At 40.3% G+C, this 19451-nt stretch overlaps 1 protein-coding gene across 5 annotated transcripts in view; it reads right to left on the reverse strand.

Moving 5' to 3' along the window:
- VPS13D (vacuolar protein sorting 13 homolog D) overlaps nt 1-19451 on the reverse strand; it is a 241012-nt gene that overhangs the window by 166792 nt on the left and 54769 nt on the right. For all 5 annotated transcript variants that reach the window (XM_061184936.1, XM_061184937.1, XM_061184935.1 and 2 more), the window contains exons 26-32: nt 16954-17176; nt 14141-14351; nt 8167-8338; nt 7871-7983; nt 5975-6187; nt 2476-2741; nt 1197-1330 (exon numbers count right to left, since the gene is read on the reverse strand). In XM_061184936.1, the coding sequence (XP_061040919.1) occupies nt 1197-1330; nt 2476-2741; nt 5975-6187; nt 7871-7983; nt 8167-8338; nt 14141-14351; nt 16954-17176 (1332 nt within the window). The remainder of the gene's footprint in view (nt 1-1196; nt 1331-2475; nt 2742-5974; nt 6188-7870; nt 7984-8166; nt 8339-14140; nt 14352-16953; nt 17177-19451) is intronic.

The following is a 19451-nucleotide window of genomic DNA, read 5'->3' on the forward strand; positions in this document are numbered from 1 at the left end:
AGCAGGAAAGTTTCATTTTCCTTTTTCCTTCAGGGGCTTCTGCTACACAAAACCCAATTGTACCTGACAGTTCATTAATTAATCACTAAACTCTTCCATTCAAAGCTGGTATTGTGGTGGCTTGGAAAGCAGACAAATCGCAATTTCATGACCAACTCACATCACACCAGCATGCAAATCCCTCCTCTCACACTGAGGTTTCTTTACATGAGAGAAACAAGTGGTAGAGAAATAAAATCTCTACAGGTTTTATTCAGCTATTTCTGACCAGGAAAAAAAAAAAAAAAAAAAGAAGTTCCATATGCTGCTGACAGTGAAAATAATTTTTGTTCGTTCAACCTCTGAAATACCACTGGAAAGAACTGGGCATGAAAAAGCTTAATGATAAATGGGAAGGAAATGATGAGTATCCCTGACCAAATATTCTAATATTCTAACAAGAGGAATGTTAGCTGAGATAAGTGACTTAAGAACATCTGACAGAGATAATAATCTACCTAGTTTCTCCTTCTGTCTCCGCACATCCTGGCTTAAAAAGAGGCAGAGCAGTTTTTGCTTAACATTGTATAATGTAATTTTCTGGCTACAAAAGCCATCCCAGTGCAAATTAGCTCCTTCGTGAGATCAGATCAGAGCCACAAGCACCTCTATTAGAGACTCAGTCCTTTAGGTCAGGCCTGACTCTCTAGAGGTGCCCTTTTATAGATCAGATATTCCCAGAGGGATAACAGAGAAAGTCCTTAACACTTTTATAGACAAGTTTCCATGACCATAAAGCCCTAGGTCTTCGGAGGGACAAGCACTCAACATGGGGAAGGGGATACAGGAGAAACAAGGACCCCTTCCTCACCTTCACAATTCGCCAGGGCCTAGACCTGCAGAACTAGAGGACACGACAAGGAGCCCGGTGGGGTAATGGGGACTAGAAGAGTTCCCTCGAACTTTCTGAGGAAGGGAGGGTGAGAGAGAAAGAGGTAAAAGTCCCTGCACACATTCAAAGCCTGACACTGGGGGGCTGAATTCACACATTAGAATAACCTGACAGATTTGAGGAGAAAATGAAGAGAAGAGGACAAGGGCCCTCCAATCCCATTAATTATTTCCCTGAATGAAAGTTTAGAAGGTAAAATTCTCCTCCAGATGCTTTTCTCTTGAGCCAAACATTTAGTGTTTCAATCAACACACAGACTTCTTACCTCAATGCCAAACAAACTTCCTGAAAAGGGCCGATCGACAAACCGGGGCTTATAGGTGAGCACTGTGGTGCCTTTGAGAATAATGGCGTTGGTATCGAAGCAGGACACATCTTCAACGACCACAAACTCCGTGCCTGGAAAGGAGGGCATTGTCAACTAAGCCAAAGCTGTGAAGTGGAAAGCAGCAGGCTGTCGCAAACCAGGCAGCACATTTACTGGGTGGGGGGCTGACACATCGGCCAGAAAGATCTGTTCTGCAGGATGCCTGCCGACACTCTGCTTCACTTCCACCCCGAACTAGTTCTCTGTATCTGGCCAGCCACAGCTGAGCTGACAGAGCACTGCACAGGCAGAAAAGACTGGGATGCAGTTTCTCTCTTTAGCATATAGTTTTAAACTAGGTCTCCTGGGAGGCAGAACAGACATTCAGAAGCTCCCTCGCCAAATGACGACCTGTTTTAAAAATCCCAGGAAGTAGATTCAGATACTAATGTTGGTTAGGCAGCAAAAAGCACTAGGTCATCTATGTAGCTGTTTAAGTTGTTTACAAAGAATGTGGACTAATTTAATGTACACTTTTTTTAATTAGTAGATACAGACAGTTTTCTATTCATCTGTACATGGCAAATTTACTTTTCATTTCCATCAAAAAACATGTATAAATTGAACTTTTGAAACTAAATCCACTTCAAGTGCAGTGTGCTCTCCAGCTTCTTCCAAACCACTGAGCAGTAGACAGGGTATATCACAAACATAACGATAAATACACACATATGTACAGATGTACTGTAAGAGTCTACTAGTTAACAAAAACTGTAGTAAATCTGTTTGTAAAGGAAAATATTCTTTTTGTAAAGAAAGTAACAATCCCCTCACTTATTTATCTTCTAAACTGAGATTTTCACATACCACCTTTGCTTAAACTCCGTAAGGTATATCTGCTGGGGCCCTAGAGATCAAACAGAAAATTGAAGCCAGATTTAACACTGGGAAAAAAGACCACTGCCCAGGTGGGTACTCAGACCAGGCATATGCATTAGGGCGGCAGAGGAGAGGGACAAGGTCCTGAAGCCCGGTGTGGGCCAGCTCAGTGTGGGCCAGGCAATCCCACCTGAAAACGGAGGTCAGGAACTTTGACACCTGTTGGTGTGCAAAGGATGCAAATGTGTAAGAGTGCTCGTGTCAAAATACAGAGGCAACAGAAAAGTCATCCTGTAAGACACACATGGAGCCTAACATCCAAACTAAGAATCAGTGACTCACAACTACATATACTTACCTGTTACATTGACCTTGACCTCCAGGTGCCTTTCAGTAGACACAGGAAGGGAAGACCGCTTGGTAACTACTCCACTTTTCACGGTTTTGGGAGTTACAGCAGATTCGCTGCTAGAGTTACGGTGACGCGAAGGAGTAACTTTAGTTTGCTTCTTAATATCACTGGGGGTGTGGAGAAAATTGTGCACTAACAGCAGCCAGTCGAATATGAGAAACACACGGAGATTGTTGAGAACTACTGTGAAACAGGAGGAATCCTTTGTAGACCTACAAGAAGGAAGATCATAAAAATAAAATAGGAAAAGAGAAATATGATATTTCATTAACTTGCAAATATGTGACTCAATTGGGGCAGGTGGTACTCCAGCATTTTCTAAACTGAACTTTGAGTATCAATAAACTCTGAATCCGGGTTTAATAAAATATTCAGTGTATGTTTTCAGAAGTCAATCAGATTCTTCAATAAAAAGGAATACGCTATAAGAAAGCAATAGAATGCATGTCATCCAGCAGTTCCCAACCAGGGGTGATTCTGTCCCTTGGAGACGTTTTTGCCACAACTGAAGGGGTTCCTACAGGCATCTAGGCATCTGGTGGGCAGAAGTCAGGGACGAGGCTAAACATCCCACAACGTACAGGAGAGGCTCCACAACACGGAATGTTCTAACCCACAATGTCACCAGCGCTGAGGCTGAGAAATGCCGGTGTAGTAGGAAGAGCACAGGCTTAAATCTTGTCACTTACAAGCTGTGTTATCTTGGGTAAGCCACCTACCTTCTCTGAGCCTGCTTCCCCACTTATAAAATGAGAAATAACAACACTGTAAGAGATAAAGCGCCGGGTACATAACAGGTTTGAAAAATGTCAGTTCCCTTCCCTACAGGCTGTTTCTAGAAGATCAATGAGGCACTCTTTCTTTGATGTCTAGGATCACTTCTTTATAAACATCCAATTTACATACTAGTATGAAATGGTTTTTCTAGCTGGAACCGGCCTGAAAGCCCAGATCTTTTAGCCAAAGAGGGCAGACAAATAAGATGACATTTACTGTGGGTGTAACCCCAAGCGCCCTAGAAGTAGAGATGCGGGAGAAGGGGAGAGAGTATTAGTTTTGTTGCCCTCATTACCCCAAATTCTATATTTGAGGTGAAATATAGAATTATAGTCCAAGGAGGACTCTCAGGCCTGGCCTCAAACCATGGTGTGGTCAGGGGCTTATCCAGGCCCTGTTAGTATATCAGTAGGCAGAGATGGGTAAGATAGAAGAAAGATGGGCTAGGGACACCCCTATAGAGTTTTCTGGGTTGAACTTTGTTCTATGAGCCCAAAATCGCTTCTGGGGCTCTGCTTCACATACCTGCTTCCCAGTCCTAAAAGGGGCTTCTATTCAGGAAAAGCTGATTTGGAGATATTTTTAAGGCTGGCTTCTCTAGGCTCTTATTTCTCCTAAACCTGGCTCACTGCCTCTAGAAAAAGGGCACAATGGTGCATGTCTCCTTCATACAGACACAGCATTTTTCACAGAAACACTTTACCCTTTTGTAATAGAGAAAAAATGTTGCCCTCAGTAAAATTTTTCCACCCCATTTTGAACACAGACCGTCAGAGCTATGAACTAACTGGAAAGTCAAAGTGTGTCTGATCCCTTTTCTGGAAAATATTTCAAGCCTTTAAACACTGTGAAGTGATTTATATTTGACACACAAATTCCCAACAGAAGAGCAATTCTTCTTGAGACACAGAAGGCGTTCAAAAGTTCCAATCAAGAGAACATTTTAACCCTCTCACTAACAATGGTATTTCTGTTAGCAAGAGCCAAGGTGTAGGACTTTATTATTAGCCTCCAAGAAATTATACACCTTTAGTATATATTAATATTTTAAGGCTCCTTCTACATTAAAAATATGATGTGGGACAACTAGATGACATTTAGGAAGCCAGATCAACAACAAAGCAAACCCAAAAAGAAATTGTTTCTGCAGATAGGCTAAAGAGCAATACATGCAAGCCTCCTGTTCAAATAAACATCATCTTCAAACAAAGGAACTGCATATCACAGCCAGCTTATCATCTGACTACAGTCAGGCCAATCACTAAAATGTGGTAGGCCTGACAACTGTTAGAAAAGACATGGGATTTGAAATCAGAGACCCAAGTCTGAGTCCTGACTACTTCACTCACTGGCTGTGTGATCTTAGAAGAGTTATTTAACCCCCTTCAAGCTTCTATATCGGTATCCGTAAAACAGGGAAGAAGTCACCCACCAGACAGACTTGTGAGAATTAAGTTAAAGGTGGGTAAAGTGCCTGGCCCATGGTGCGGCTCAGTAAGAGGCAACTAGCATTCCTATTACTGAACTTTTTTAAAGTTCATGCAAAAGTTTGAATATCTACTTTGCTAGACTTCCTAAAGGCATATGGAGATCACGATCCCTCCCTAAAAAAAAACTCAACCCCGAGGAATTCACTGAACAGCACACTGAAATGTCAGACATATTTAAACATACAAATGTAAGAACAATCTTGATAATTTTTTTTTTTCCTTTTTTGCCTAACCAAGAAGTTTTTCCCAGCCTTCTTACTTACTGGTTTATATTTACAACTTATCTGATAACATTAAGCACTAAGAGAATGAAACCAACATCAGTTCCAAAGGTCTCCTTTTGAATCTCTATCGATCAGACCTAATTTTTCAGTTTTCCAGTCTAAGCCCACCTAGTCATAAAATCTTACAGTAGTGTGTCATAAAATAACACAAGCTACATCAGGAATCATCAAAACAGCTCCCCTCTGTGCCAAGCAGTATGCCAGAATATCTTAAGTATTACCTCCACCCTATGCATGAGGTGGATGAGGTGGGTACAGTTATTCTTTCCTATTTTATAGAAGATGAAAATGCAGCTGAAAGAGATTAAGGAACTTGTCCTTGGATGCATTACTAGAAAGTGGTAGATCGAGGTTTGAGCCCAGCTCTATACGATCCCCAAACATGTGCTCTTTCTACACACAACACTGCCTCCCATAATACCAGGAAGAAAAACATAATCTAGTTCAAAGAGGCTAAAGCTCTTTTTACGTGGAGAAGTCAGTCATTAAGACTTGCACAGACAAATCAATAATGCAAGTCAAAACCACTTTCCCTTCTACTACTTCTATAGACCAAAAGACTTTTATTTTCCCCTTACATAAGCACAATTTCTTCCTTCCCCAAGTCACTTTACATATTAAAACAGTCTACAGCTGGTTAATTTTAAGAATCTGGTTTAATTCTAAACAACTTTATTTTTAAGGCAACAGAGACATCTTTTGGCCAATAAATGAAACTGCACGGTTACAGAAATATTAATATACAGTATGCTGCACTGATAAGCCATTATCTATTTATCTTCTCACTGATTCCTTGCTCCTTTGATGTTCTAAAGCCGACGTGGTCTTGGCCCAATGTCCACAGAAGGAAATGTCTTGATAAAGAAAGGCAAAGTCAGGGTCTGGATCTCCTACCTGAAATGCAGTTCGATCTGAATGGATCCTTGGGTAGTGCTGCTGTTCTTAGAGGGCTGAAAGATACAGGTGAATACGTTTGTCATGCCAGGACTGGTCTTCTGCCCAGCATAGCGGGTGTCAAAAGCCATCATGGAATGGGAAACCAAGTTAACGGACTTCGTTTGGTTGGAAAAGCTCTCATAGAGCAGTTTACATTTCTTGAAGTCAAATCTAAGGGAGAAAGCAGACAAGATGTTGAACGCTTCCATTTTACAAAATTATGTACATTTAAGATAAAAGAACAAAATCATAAATATGCCTAAGTTCTATGAAGAAGAATAACTTTCACTCTGAGATCTGTCACTGATTTTAACAGTGTCCACAAAATGGATTTAGTGTCACTTTGCCTTGTATCTCACTTTCCATTTCCAAGGAGATGCTCTTGTCCGTAGGAACTTCGTGAGGAATAACAATACCACGTATTTATTATATACTTGGTTCACTAGCATTCTCATTTCTCACCTAAGTTTAGTAAGACTATATATTTGTAATAATCCCCAAGGGATAATGAGGGTCCCTTTAGTCCTTCATCTGTCAACTCCTAGCCTGTGTGGAGGATTCTCTCTCCAGAATCTGCTGAATTTTTACATAAGACCACTAAAGTTTACTGGGAACTGCCACAACAAATAATACTTTTCATACAGAGAAATAATGCAGCTGATGCATCAACAGAAAATGCATCTGGAACTGCCACTGTTTTAATAACAGAGAAAGCTGCAATGGGCAATCCATACAGAATTACTCCACATTGGAAAAAAAACTAAGGGCATAACCAGTCATCAGAAAAAACTGCTGGCTCACAAGATAATCAATCTGGGACCCCAGCTCCACCATACCATATTCTGATCAGCTGAAGTAGATACGGGCCTGAATGAATTTTTAAGGGAAATACAAAATAGAAGATAGAGTGCTTCCATGGAAAAATTACTAGACTTGAAGTCCTGTTTTCAAATACTGAACCACTTTTCCAGCCATATGATTGATCTTACACTAGTCAAAAACTCTATCTGGAAAACAGGAGTAATATCTGCTCAACTTTACATGGCTGTCAAGAGATGAAAATGAAAAGATCATCAAGTGTGAAAATACAATGCACTCTTGAGGGTTTTATACCAGTAATCGCAAATTCCTGGCCTACACTAACCAAGAAAATGACATAAATTAGTGAACTGCTGGGTAAGCACATGCCTTATCTAAAGGCTGCCCAAGTTGTTACTCAGTTTCCAGATGCTTCCAATTGAGAACATGGGCCCAGTATTGCCAAAGCTTCTAATTTTTCAAAAGCTGAAATCCAAACTTTTTATGTGCAATTCCCCAGTTTTCAAATGTTGGCCAGTTAGTCAGTCATCACTGCTGCTCCCGATAGCTCTGGGGCTCCCCCTATGCAGACACACAGCAAAACTACTTCCTGACTCCTTTGTGCTCCTGTGGGACCACGTTCTAGCCCCACGGGGTTTACCAGGGATTCCACTGCCATTCAAGACCACTCCAGGGCTATCGTTTTTCTTGTTGGCACAGCAGGCTGCTGTCAGTCAGAGTAACTACAGTGAGCAGAGCAGCCCAAGACCCACAACAGACACGAAACACGAGGAGAAAAAACATCGTCACTGTTCTAAGTCACTGGTATTTTGGAGTGCCTGTTACTACAGCCTAACCTCAGCTATCTTGACTGATAGAGACTGATGAATTTAAACTTTTAAAAAGCACTGTGCAGACCAACAAAAAGCATCTTGCAGGCAGACCACATTTAGCTGTGAACCACCACTCTGCAACCTCTGTTCTATGTCAGAGCACAATGTGTGCATTATTTGTATTACCATTACTAACAGTAAAACAGTATAATTAAAGCCATACCTGGCTAAGGACCCAGCACCTTCTTTTCCTTTTGGATCTTTCAGCTCCAGACTTACATTTACCATATCAATGAGGAAACACATGCACGTGTACACTTCTCCGCTCAGAACAGTCTGGAAAAGGAAAAAGCTGATCAATTCATAGTTGATGCCAATCTAAAAATGGGGTCAATGTCACGAAGTCTAATTTACTTGTGGTTCCATCTTCTTTCCCCAGGTGACTTCGAGGAACAGATACACAGGATGACCATCAGCTGAGACCACGAGAGTTACTGAAGAACCTAACATCACACTCACATGAATCCTTGGGTCTTGTAAATCATAAGGCCGCATGAATTCCTCTATGGGCTCTCCAAGGTTGTTCTCCAATAAACCCCGGATCAGCTTGTATTTGTACAAATCCAGAGAGCAGTGGACTGAGGAGAGATTGCCATGGATAGATATATCTGGCACAGTATGACTTATTTCTCTATTAAAAAAGAAAAAAGGTCACTTTCACAAACAAATCACTAACTTAATGTTGACATAGCTCACACCCAAATATAAGTGCTAACACGTACCCACCTACATTATCAACCAATTAATTTCTAACTTCCAATGACAAAAATTTCATGTGGGTCCACATGAAGCAAGTTAGTAGTATAACTGAGTGTCATGCTTCAGCTACAAAAGGCCACTTTTCTCCCAAAATATACATTTAGAAAGTCCCCAAATCTAACATGAGTTAACTAAGTAATCTGTTAATAAAGAAAAATCTCATGAGACTCAGAAATTGTTTAAACATTATAGCTGGGAAAGCAATAAAAAAAAAAAATATGACAAAACAGAAGGGAAACACACTCACAGGTACAAAGAACAGAGGGGTGGCGGCTGGGGCAAACACAGGTGAAGGGGGTAAAGTGGTACAAACCTCCAGCTATAAAATAAACAAGTCATGGGGATATACGATACAGCAGGGGTCCCCAACCCCTGGGCCACAGACTGGTACCGGTCCACGGCCTGTTAGGAACCGGGCTGCACAGCAGGAGGTGAGCGGTGGGTGAGCGAGTGAAGCTTCATCTGCATTTACAGCTGCTCCCCATCGCTCGCATTACCGCCTGAGCTCCACCCCCTGTCACATCAGCTGCAGCATTAGATTCTCACAGGAGCATGAACCCTACTGTGAACTGTGCACGCGAGGGATCTAGGTTGCGCGCTCCTTATGAGAATCTAAAATGGACAACCTGGAAGAAACGGACAAATTTTTAGAAAGGTATAACGTTCCAAGACTGAACCAGGAAGAAATAGAAAATATGAACAGACCAATCACAAGCACTGAAATTGAAACTGTGATTAAAAATCTTCCAACAAACCAAAGCACAGGACCAGATGGCTTCACAGGCGAATTCTATCAAACATTTAGAGAAGAGCTAACACCCATCCTTCTCAAACTCTTCCAAAAAATTGCAGGGGAAGGAACACTCCCAAACTCATTCTATGAGGCCACCATCACGCTGATACCAAAACCAGACAAAGATATTACAAAAAAAGATAATTAGAGACCAAAATCACTGATGAATATAGATGCAAGAATACTCAACAAAATACTAGCAAAGAGAATCCAACAAAACATTAAAAGGATCATACACTATGATCAAGTGGGATTTATCCCAGGGATGCAAGGATTCTTAAATATACACAAATCAATCAATGTGATACACCATGCTAACAAATTGAAGAATAAAAACCATATGATCATCTCAATAGATGCAGAAAAAGCTTTCGACAAAATTCAACACCCATTTATGATAAAAATTCTCCAGAAAGTGAGAACAGAGGGAACCTACCTCAACATAATAAAGGCCATATATGACAAACCCACAGCAAACATCATTCTCAATGGTGAAAAACTGAAAGCATTTCCTCTAAGACCAGGAACAAGACAAGGATGTCCACTCTCACCACTATTATTCAACATAGTTTTGGAAGTCCTAGCCACGGCAATCAGAGAAGAAAAAGAAATCAGAAAAGAACAAGTAAAACTGTCACTGTTTGCAGATGACATGATACTATACATAGAGAATCCTAAAGATGCCACCAGAAAACTACCAGAGCTAATCAATGAATTTGGTAAAGTTGCAGGATACAAAATTAATGCACAGAAATCCCTTGCATTCCTATACACTAATGATGAAAAATCTGAAAGAGAAATTAAGGAAACACTCCCATTTACCACTGCAACAAAAAGAATAAAATACCTAGGAATAAACCTACCTAGGGAGACAAAAGACCTGTATGCAGAAAACTGTAAGACACTGATGAAAGAAATTAAAGATGATACCAACAGATGGAGAGATATACCATGTTCTTGGACTGGAAGAATCAATATTGTGAAAATGACTCTACTACCCAAAGCAATCTACAGATTCAATGCAATCCCTATCAAATTACCAATGGCATTTTTTACAGAACTAGAACAAAAAATCTTAAAATTTGTATGGAGACACAAAAGACCCCGAATAGCCAAAGCCGTCTTGAGGGGAAAAAACGGAGTTGGAGGAATCAGACTCCCTGATTTCAGACTATACTACAAAGCTACAGTAATCAAGACAGTATGGTACTGGCACAAAAACAGAAATATAGATCAATGGAACAGGACAGAAAGCCCAGAGATAAACCCACGCACCTATGGTCAACTAACCTATGACAAAGAAGGCCAGGATATACAATGGAGAAAAGACAGTCTCTTCAATAAGTGGTGCTGGGAAAACTGGACAGCTACATGTAAAAGAATGAAATTAGAACACTCTCTAACACCATACACAAAAATAAACTCAAAATGGATTAGAGACCCGAATATAAGACTGGACACTATAAAACTCTTAGAGGAAAACATAGGAAGAACACTCTGACATAAATCACAGCAAGATCTTTTTTGAGCCACCTCCTAGAGTAATGGAAATAAAAACAACAATAAACAAATGGGACTTAATGAAACTTAAAAGCTTTTGCACAGCAAAGGAAACCATAAACAAGAAGAAAAGACAACCCTCAGAATGGGAGAAAATATCTGCAAACAAATCAATGAACAAAGGATTAATCTCCAAAATATATAAACAGTTCATGCACCTCAATATTAAAAAAACAAACAACCCAATCCAAAAATGGGCAGAAGACCTAAATAGACATTTCTCCAAAGAAGACATACAGATGGCCAAGAAGCACGTGGAAATATGCTCAACATCACTAATTACTAGAGAAATGCAAATCAAAACTACAATAAGGGATAACCTCACACCAGTTAGAATGGGCATCATCAAAATCTACAAACAACAAATGCTGGAGAGGGTGTGGAGAAAAGGGAACCCTCTTGCACTGTTGGTGGGGATGTAAATTGATACAGCCACTATGGAGAACAGTATGGAGGTTCCTTAAAAAACTAAAAACAGAATTACCATATGACCCAGCAATCCCACTACTGGGCATATACCCAGAGAAAACCATAATTCAAAAAGACACATGTACCCCAATGTTCATTGCAGCACTATTTACAATAGCCAGGTCATGGAAGCAACCTAAATGCCCATCGACAGACGAATGGATAAAGAAGATGTGGCACATATATACAATGGAATATTACTCAGCCATAAAAAGGAACGAAATTGGGTCATTTGTAGAGACGTGGAGGGATCTAGAGACTGTCATACAGAGAGAAGTAAGTCAGAAAGAGAAAAACAAATATCGTATATTAACGCATATATGTGGAACCTAGAAAAATTGTACAGATGAACCAGTTTGCAGGGCAGAAGTTGAGACACAGATGTAGAGAACAAACGTATGGACACCAAGGGGGGAAAGTGGCAGGGGGGGAGGTGGTGTGATGAACTGGGAGATTGGGATTGACATGTATACACTGATATGTATAAAATGGATAACTAATAAGGACCTGCTGTATAAAAAAATAAATAAAATAAAATTCAAAAAAAAGAATCTAATGCCTGATGACCTGAGGTAGAGATGCTACTAGCACTGGGGAGCAGCTGCAAATACAGATTATCATTAGCAGAGAAGTCTGACTGCACAGAGACCATAATAAATCAATTGCTTGCAGACTCATATCAAAACCCTACCAGTGAGTGGCAACTGAAAACAAGCTCAGGGCTCCCGCTGATTCTGCATTATGGTGAGTTGTACAATTATTTCATTATATATTCCAAGGTAATAATAATAGAAATAAAGTGCACAATAAATGTAATGCACTTGAATCATCCCAAAACCGCCCCCTACCCCAGTCCGTGGAAAAACTGTCTTCCACGAAACTGGTCCCTGGTGCCAAAAAGGTTGGGGACCGCTGCTACACAGCATGAGGAATACGGTCAATAACACTATAATAACTTTGTATGGAAACAGATGGTTACTACTCTCATAGTGATGATCATTTCATAATGTGTGCAAATGTCTGATCACTATGCAGTATACCTGAAATTAACATAATATTGTACAACAACTATATTTTGATGAAAAAGAAAAGGTGACAAGCTCTTTATTCATTTAGTGATAACTAAAGGCAGAACCAGTGTTTCATAATGAGCCCAGACGGGACATTAGGATAAAACCTGAATCAGTCACTCATTTCAGCTGAGATGGGCAGGAGTGAAGTTGAAAATGCCTGGGTGGGGGTAAGATACCTCATCCAACACTGAAGAGCTTTTTCTCTACCCTCCTAGAGGTGAAGTGGGCATCGTGGATCCTGCAAACACTATGCTCTGAGTATATAAAGTAGAGGGTTAGGATTTGAAGTGGAAGAGGAATACAAAAAACTACTTTGTCTACAGAGAAAAACCTACATATAAGGTGAAAAAAGACTAGTCACGCAATCAACAAAGAAAAGCTGGAAAGGACTACCAAGAACCTCTGGGTTCCCGTGTCTGTGGTGTGAGAAGCTGATACAATACCTTGTGTTCAGTCATCACCTTCTATCTAGGCTAACAGAGTATAATTATCTGCACATAAGCACTGATGGAAGTGGGTAAAGTTTAGATAAACAGAGTAGTAAAGCACATTTTTTTTTGGAAAGCATTACTTGAAAAGAAAACAAAGTGTTCAATTTCTAAATAATGAAGCTCCTCTTAAGACTTCTAGGCCAGTAAAATAAAATACAGCCCATGCCAACCATAACTGAAAGCCAGCCAGGGAGCACTTGAATAACAAGTAAGAATGAAACACAAAAATCTCAGTGAGAGCTGCTAAACTGTATCATTAATCCAGAGAGAAACAAAACAGTGATATTAAATGACTTGCCCAAGCCCAGGAACTGCAAAGGGAGTAGCCAAAGAGGGATTAAAATCACACCCTGGAAAAGTAGTGACACTGCTTTTCAAAATGCTACAAATGAAAACCTCTTTCATTACTTTACAGCCATGCCTCATCTTTCCCTGAAGTTAAGATGCAAATGTTGCTGCTTTCTCCAAAATTCACGCTCCAAACTGAAAGGCATCACACACTGTAGCCAGCTGTCCCAGTCCACGCACAGGGGCCAGGCGAGCATAAGCGCCACCAGAGGACCTTTTTAATATACACCTGAGGCTAGGCCCTGAGAGCCAGGTTCTGCTGGTCTCAGGTAGGGTCAGGAATGTTTCTTTTCAGTAAGTTTCCCAGCCAGATATGGAACTAATGACAACTGAAGCCATGCTCTAAACTACAGATATTAAGCATCCTGTGTTTTGAAGCCAATTAAAAGGTAAATTAGAGTCAGTTCATCAGTCTTTATGTAGTACTTTCAGATGGCTTAATAGAGTGAAATGGGCAAAACAGCATCTAAACAATTATTCTCATTAAATGGCGCTCCAGGGTAAACAGCAATAGCAGGCCCAGAATCTACTGTATTTGGAACATAGAATCCAATGTCACTTCTTCCAAATACCTTCCCTGCCATCACTACCTCCCTACTCCCATCAAAATCCATGCTAAATTCATGTCCCTTCCTCTTTGTTTCCAAGGCACCTACTACAATCCTACAACACAGTTTATAACACTGAATCAAACACTAAATTAGAATCATATACTTACCTTCCTATATCCCTCAACAAAATGTAAGCTCCATGACGGCAGAAGTTTTTTCTTCCATCACAGGAGCCCTCATGTCTAGCAGATAGTAGGGACTCGATAGATATTTGTTACATAGATGAAAAAATAAGTGAATACCTATGCCCTTCCAGACTTAATAGCACTGATTTCCAAGTTATTACAATTCTACTTGCAATAGACAGTTATTTGAATATAAACCACTCACTTGTCCAAGTTCCTTTCCACCCGCAATTTCAGTCTACAAGGCTCAGTCAAGAGGCTTCCTCCTGTCTGTCGCACAAAATAGGAGGGGAAGATCAGGTCTCCACTACTGTCTTCCGAGGCCTTAGTATACTCTCGTGGGTGTCTCTCTGCAGCAAAGATGTCCATGTCTTGTAGATCGACGACAATGCAATCCAGCAGGCAGACGTGGTCTTCTACACAGACCCAAGGAAAGAGAGACAATGAAGAAAATGGGACCCGGAAAGGGCTGGCCCAGAACAAAACCAGAAAGCCAAAAAAAGTTCATTTTGTCTTTGGAAAATGTTTAGCACTGCCTGCGTCAGAAAGCTGGGTGACCAGAAGTCTCCACTCTGGCACCAAGACCTCCGTCCACAATGCTCCGCATGTTGGACATCTCCTGCCCGCCACCTGCATGCAAGCACGTACTGTGCCACGTCCCCTCAGCGTCTCATTGCTGTCCCCTCAGCGTCTCACTGCTGTCCCGAGACACTAACTGAGGCTAAAGGGCTTCTGACGAAAAGTACTTAATATGCTCCCTCCCAAGGAGATCCCACAGGGGTCTCGTGTAGAGATAATGTTACCCAAAGGTTTACAAAATTTTCCAGCAGCAAAATTCTTTTTTCCAAACAAACATCACGTGTAACCATTTCCACCAGCACTGATCTAATCCAAACCACCTCCATTCTTGCCTAGACCACCATAAACTCCCCTCCAATATACCCACACAATTCCAGTCTGCCCTCACAAAACCATTCTGCTCACAAAATACCTCAGTAATCCTTAAAAAAATAAGTGGGACCAAAACATTCTCTTCCTTTATATACTTTGATGGCTTTGTTTAATGCAAAGTTCTTTCTGTGAAACTCCCCTAAACCTCTGTAAAGCCCTGCATAAGCCCACTGCCTACTTTTCCAACCTCATCTCAAGCCATTCTCTACCTTGCCCATGAAGCCTCGGGCTCACTGGCCTTTGTTTCCCCCCACATGCCAGGCTCTTTGCTGTCTGAACAGTCTTACCCACAGCATACCCTCCTCTCTCCTTCTCAACTGGGTCCTGTTCTTTCGCTTTACACCATTCTGTCTCTCCCACAACATTTATCTTAATCTGGCAATATTTAGATTAAGATTATCTTAATCTGTCAATATAAAGCTTATTTAATGGCTTTCTCATATCATTCACATGATGGCAGGAACTATGTCTAATCGCGTGTTACTATACAGGAGAACATAGCGTGTTAATATATAGGAGAACAAGACATTGTTAACACCTGGATTAGGCAGGCACTAAGTGAATTAGTTCTTGCCTTGTTACTGCATCGATAAATATGTGAAGTAGACAAAAGTGGAGCTGGTCTGGCAGAAGGGGAAAAGGGATGGGAACAAAGAAAGGGCTTCAGAGATTTCCTAGGGTTGTCATGGAATCCCAGGGATATACAGAAGCAGTTTGAAAACCACTATCTTAACCCAATCTTAATCACATATAGAATTCCAGAAACAAACAGCAAATCAGGAGGAGAAATACTGTCAGGAAAGAGATCTTTCTATAAAACATCCTAAATCACTTCTTATAGGCTTCTAAATATATGTAAAATTGGCCTTATTCCTAATCATCATTGTCACCAGGACAACAACAGCAACAGAAGACGTGTATTGAGTGGCCCTATGTGTGCACCCAGCCCCACCCCACCCCATGCTGTATGCATTTGTTATGCATATATAGACTGGTAGGCAGTATCATGTAGGTTAAGACTGCAGGTTCTGGAGTCAGGCTGCCTAAATTCATAGTCCAACTCTATCATTTACCATCTACATCTACAAAACTATGGTCAAGTTACTTAATCTCTCTAAGCCTCTGTCTCTTCATCTATAAAATGGGGATAAAAATAAAACTCTATATCATGAGGATAAAATGCAAAAACTGATGGAAGAATGTGCCACAACGTCTGGCACGTAGTAAGTGTTCAATACCCAGTCTTTTGCTGAGGACTACAATAATCTCCTTTAATCAGCAATGTAACCATAAACCACTTTGCTGTCACCTCTGGGACTACAAGGTACTACAGGAGTTAACCATTCCTTGCATCTATCTAACAAAAGACGTTCGGCAGCCTCCCTCAGCTAGCGTCCCACATTTCTCAAAGTCCAACCATACTGGACTGATTTTCATCCACTGATTTTTGGGGCTAATCATATTCTGCTTCCCACACTCCTTGGAGCAACACCTCACTTATCCAATCCATCACCCATCCAGAAAACCAAAAGGCCAAAATTAGGCTTGCATCTGGAATGGCTAATTGTCAAATTCTAGAGAAGAGCCCAATAACTGGGTGGTTCATGTCTTTCAAAAACTGTCACTCACAGTATTTCTTCTGTTACCTAATTCACACTAATATTTTTTTCAGAGTTCTTTTTTCTTTTTCTAGAATTAAATAGTGACTTGCAGGGATAGTGTCAGGACAGTGACTTGCAAGGATGTGTCTAAGGATGCAGGAACTGTTCTAGTTATACTCACCATCTGGTGGCAACTGTTTTGACATATAAGTCCTAACAGACAATCTAAATCTCTTTATTTACACTGTCTTACCAATTTAACCCTACTCTAGAAGTCACCCAGTGTTAAATCTACATCCTAACGTTCTTAAGCCTTCTAAATCAATATCAAAATTGGATTATCACTAAAGACATGCTACCACTTTGTGGGCATCTGCTTGTACGGGATGCATCCCCCCCTTAGGTTCCTCCAACGGTCTCATGCATTTGCCCACCTTCATCATGCAGCTCCTCTCTCCTCTTTTACCTGGACTCCTGGAAACCTGACCAACAGCAGGTGTGGCTTGCTGCCCTTGCTGCTTGGTCGAAGTACTTGGCACAAACTCGCTCTTCAGGCTGCCTAGACTCATTCCAACAGGAGGCATCATGAACAGCCCCTCGGAATGGGTCTCTTTCAGGTCCTCCATGCTTGTCACTTTCCTCACACTGTGTTTGGGAGTACCAGTTGGAGAAGCTGAAGGCACAGACTCCTGGGAAGAAACAGAAGAAAACTAGAAGGCAGGAATGGGGGTGACTGTACCTACTATCCTGGAAGTCCCATCCCAGTCCCTGGACTCTTCAAAGACTCTATACCACTTGGTACCTCCCAAGCCCCCCAGGTCCCATAAACAAAAGGGTCACAGGGTCATGATACTTTCTGCCACATATAATTATTTGCAGATATTACATATAATTCAGTACCTGTTGAAAACTATAGCAATTTTGCAGGAACATATTTGATCTTTCGGCTTAAGAGCAAATGTCAAGATACTAATCACTGGTGGTTTAATCTAGGTCAAATACAACAAAAGCAAATCTCTCAGCCATATGATACATTGTTCCTTTGCTGGAGGGGAGGTGCTTATTGTTCTAAGAAAATGCATCTAACAGCAATACGGAATAAAGCCATTGTAATGTGTTTGTACTTTCCAGAAGTCTCCCCTCCTGTGTTTACATTTCTCATCTCTCTAAGTAACTGCAAATGAAAACAAAATGGAAAATATAGGTAAGCCATTCGTATTATGTTTCTGTTCAAGGGCATAAAAATTAAGGGCAAATACAGAGTAAAATTAATTCTGTAATTCTACTGAAAATAATATACGCTTTTCTTACATACTTAGTACCTTCAGTTAATTGCTAACGGGGTAAATCTTTTTCACCAGAATGGTTCAATAATTGACGTTTAAACTTCCCATGGTTCCTTCCCCCAAGCCTCAGAGCTACATATCCAAATGGCTTCTGCAGGGTCGGTTTGTTCTCATCTCTCCCTTCTCACCAACAAGCTGGAAGGAGGGGAAGAATTGTTTTCCTTCCAGTACTGCTTTATGTGTGTATTCCTCTCAGCATTTGAAAACGAGATGATAATACTGTTTGCCTTCACAGTTATCTTGAGTAGTAATTACACGTAACAGTGAAAGTTCTTATTTTTTGCAATTCTTTTTTGCAAGGCAAATTACTAGGTAAATGCTATTATTTAAGCATTTCGACATTAAAAACCTTCCCTCTTGCTTAGTTTATTTAAACTCTAGAGAGTATTTGTTGCTCTTTCATTTGATTCATCTCTCCATCCTCTCTGAGTGGGTTTAAATAAATCAGTGGCTTGAGGAGATTAACTCAAAGCTTTTGAAAGACTTAGAAGTTATGGTTTAAGCACAATCTATGGTTGAGAAAAATGAAAGGAAAAACATATGTAAAAAATTCAAACCTGCGCTCATTAAGACATGGATTTATATAAAACAATTCCAAACACACGGGAGTCATAGAACTCAAAGGCAAATAACCCCTCTGCAAGCTTTGATTTCAGGACTATTTCCTGTCCTTTAACCACTGGAATGCATACTAGACAAACCTCACACGTGCAAATGCATTAAAGGGCAAATGTAAAGCGATTTTTGGAGAAGAAAGTCACTACTCACTTCACACAGGCCTAGATCAGTGGAACTTGACTGTACATGTGGAGAGGTAAGTTTCACAGATAAGTTTATCTGATTACAAATACTTTAACAAGCGACACACTCCAAGCAGCCCTTATGGAATTCTACAGAACCACTGGTATGTAACAAGATAAAGTTTTTCTAGGATTTAAGGAAATAAAATAAGGTCACCAAGAAAGTACTACCTAGGGCTTTAAAAAGAAAAAAAAAAAAAGAAATTGCTTTTAATGATCCTTAACAAGGGATTCTCTACACAGGAGGGAAGTGATTTGCCAAAGCAGAGGGAAAAGTGATAAGCAGGCTTTCCCAAGTAATGAAATATTTTAAAGAATTGTTTTTTAAAATTTTCTTTTTTAAGCATATGAATGTGAATTGACTGCTGAATCCCATAAGGCTTTTTCGAATAACCAGGAGGCAAAAAAGCATATTATACCTTGAAGAAAAAGCGATCCTTGTATGCAATGCCACTGAAAATCAAATCCTCAAAAACAAATACAGGGAAACTTTTTCATTAAAATGCTACAAACTACGTGCTATTATTTGGCATACTTAACAAAATAGAAACCATTTTGCAAAAATTTCTTGAAATATTTTGGCAATTCTTCTTTAGAAGCTAAATTCAGACTCAGCTCATTAAGCTCATATATAGATATATCTGACATAGAAAATAAGTCCTTATCTTTTCAGGAAGGGGAGAGAAACAAAAATGGTATTATTGAACTTGATCACCCATTCTGGCTCTAACTGATCTCCTCCTAAAGATTTAGGCCTCAAAACAAAGATTTACCACAAACAAATATATTCCAAAGAACTAACTAAAGGCTGAAAAGAC

The sequence above is a fragment of the Eubalaena glacialis genome, chromosome 3 (assembly GCF_028564815.1).
Source record: "Eubalaena glacialis isolate mEubGla1 chromosome 3, mEubGla1.1.hap2.+ XY, whole genome shotgun sequence".
NCBI classification, from domain to species: Eukaryota; Metazoa; Chordata; class Mammalia; order Artiodactyla; family Balaenidae; genus Eubalaena; species Eubalaena glacialis.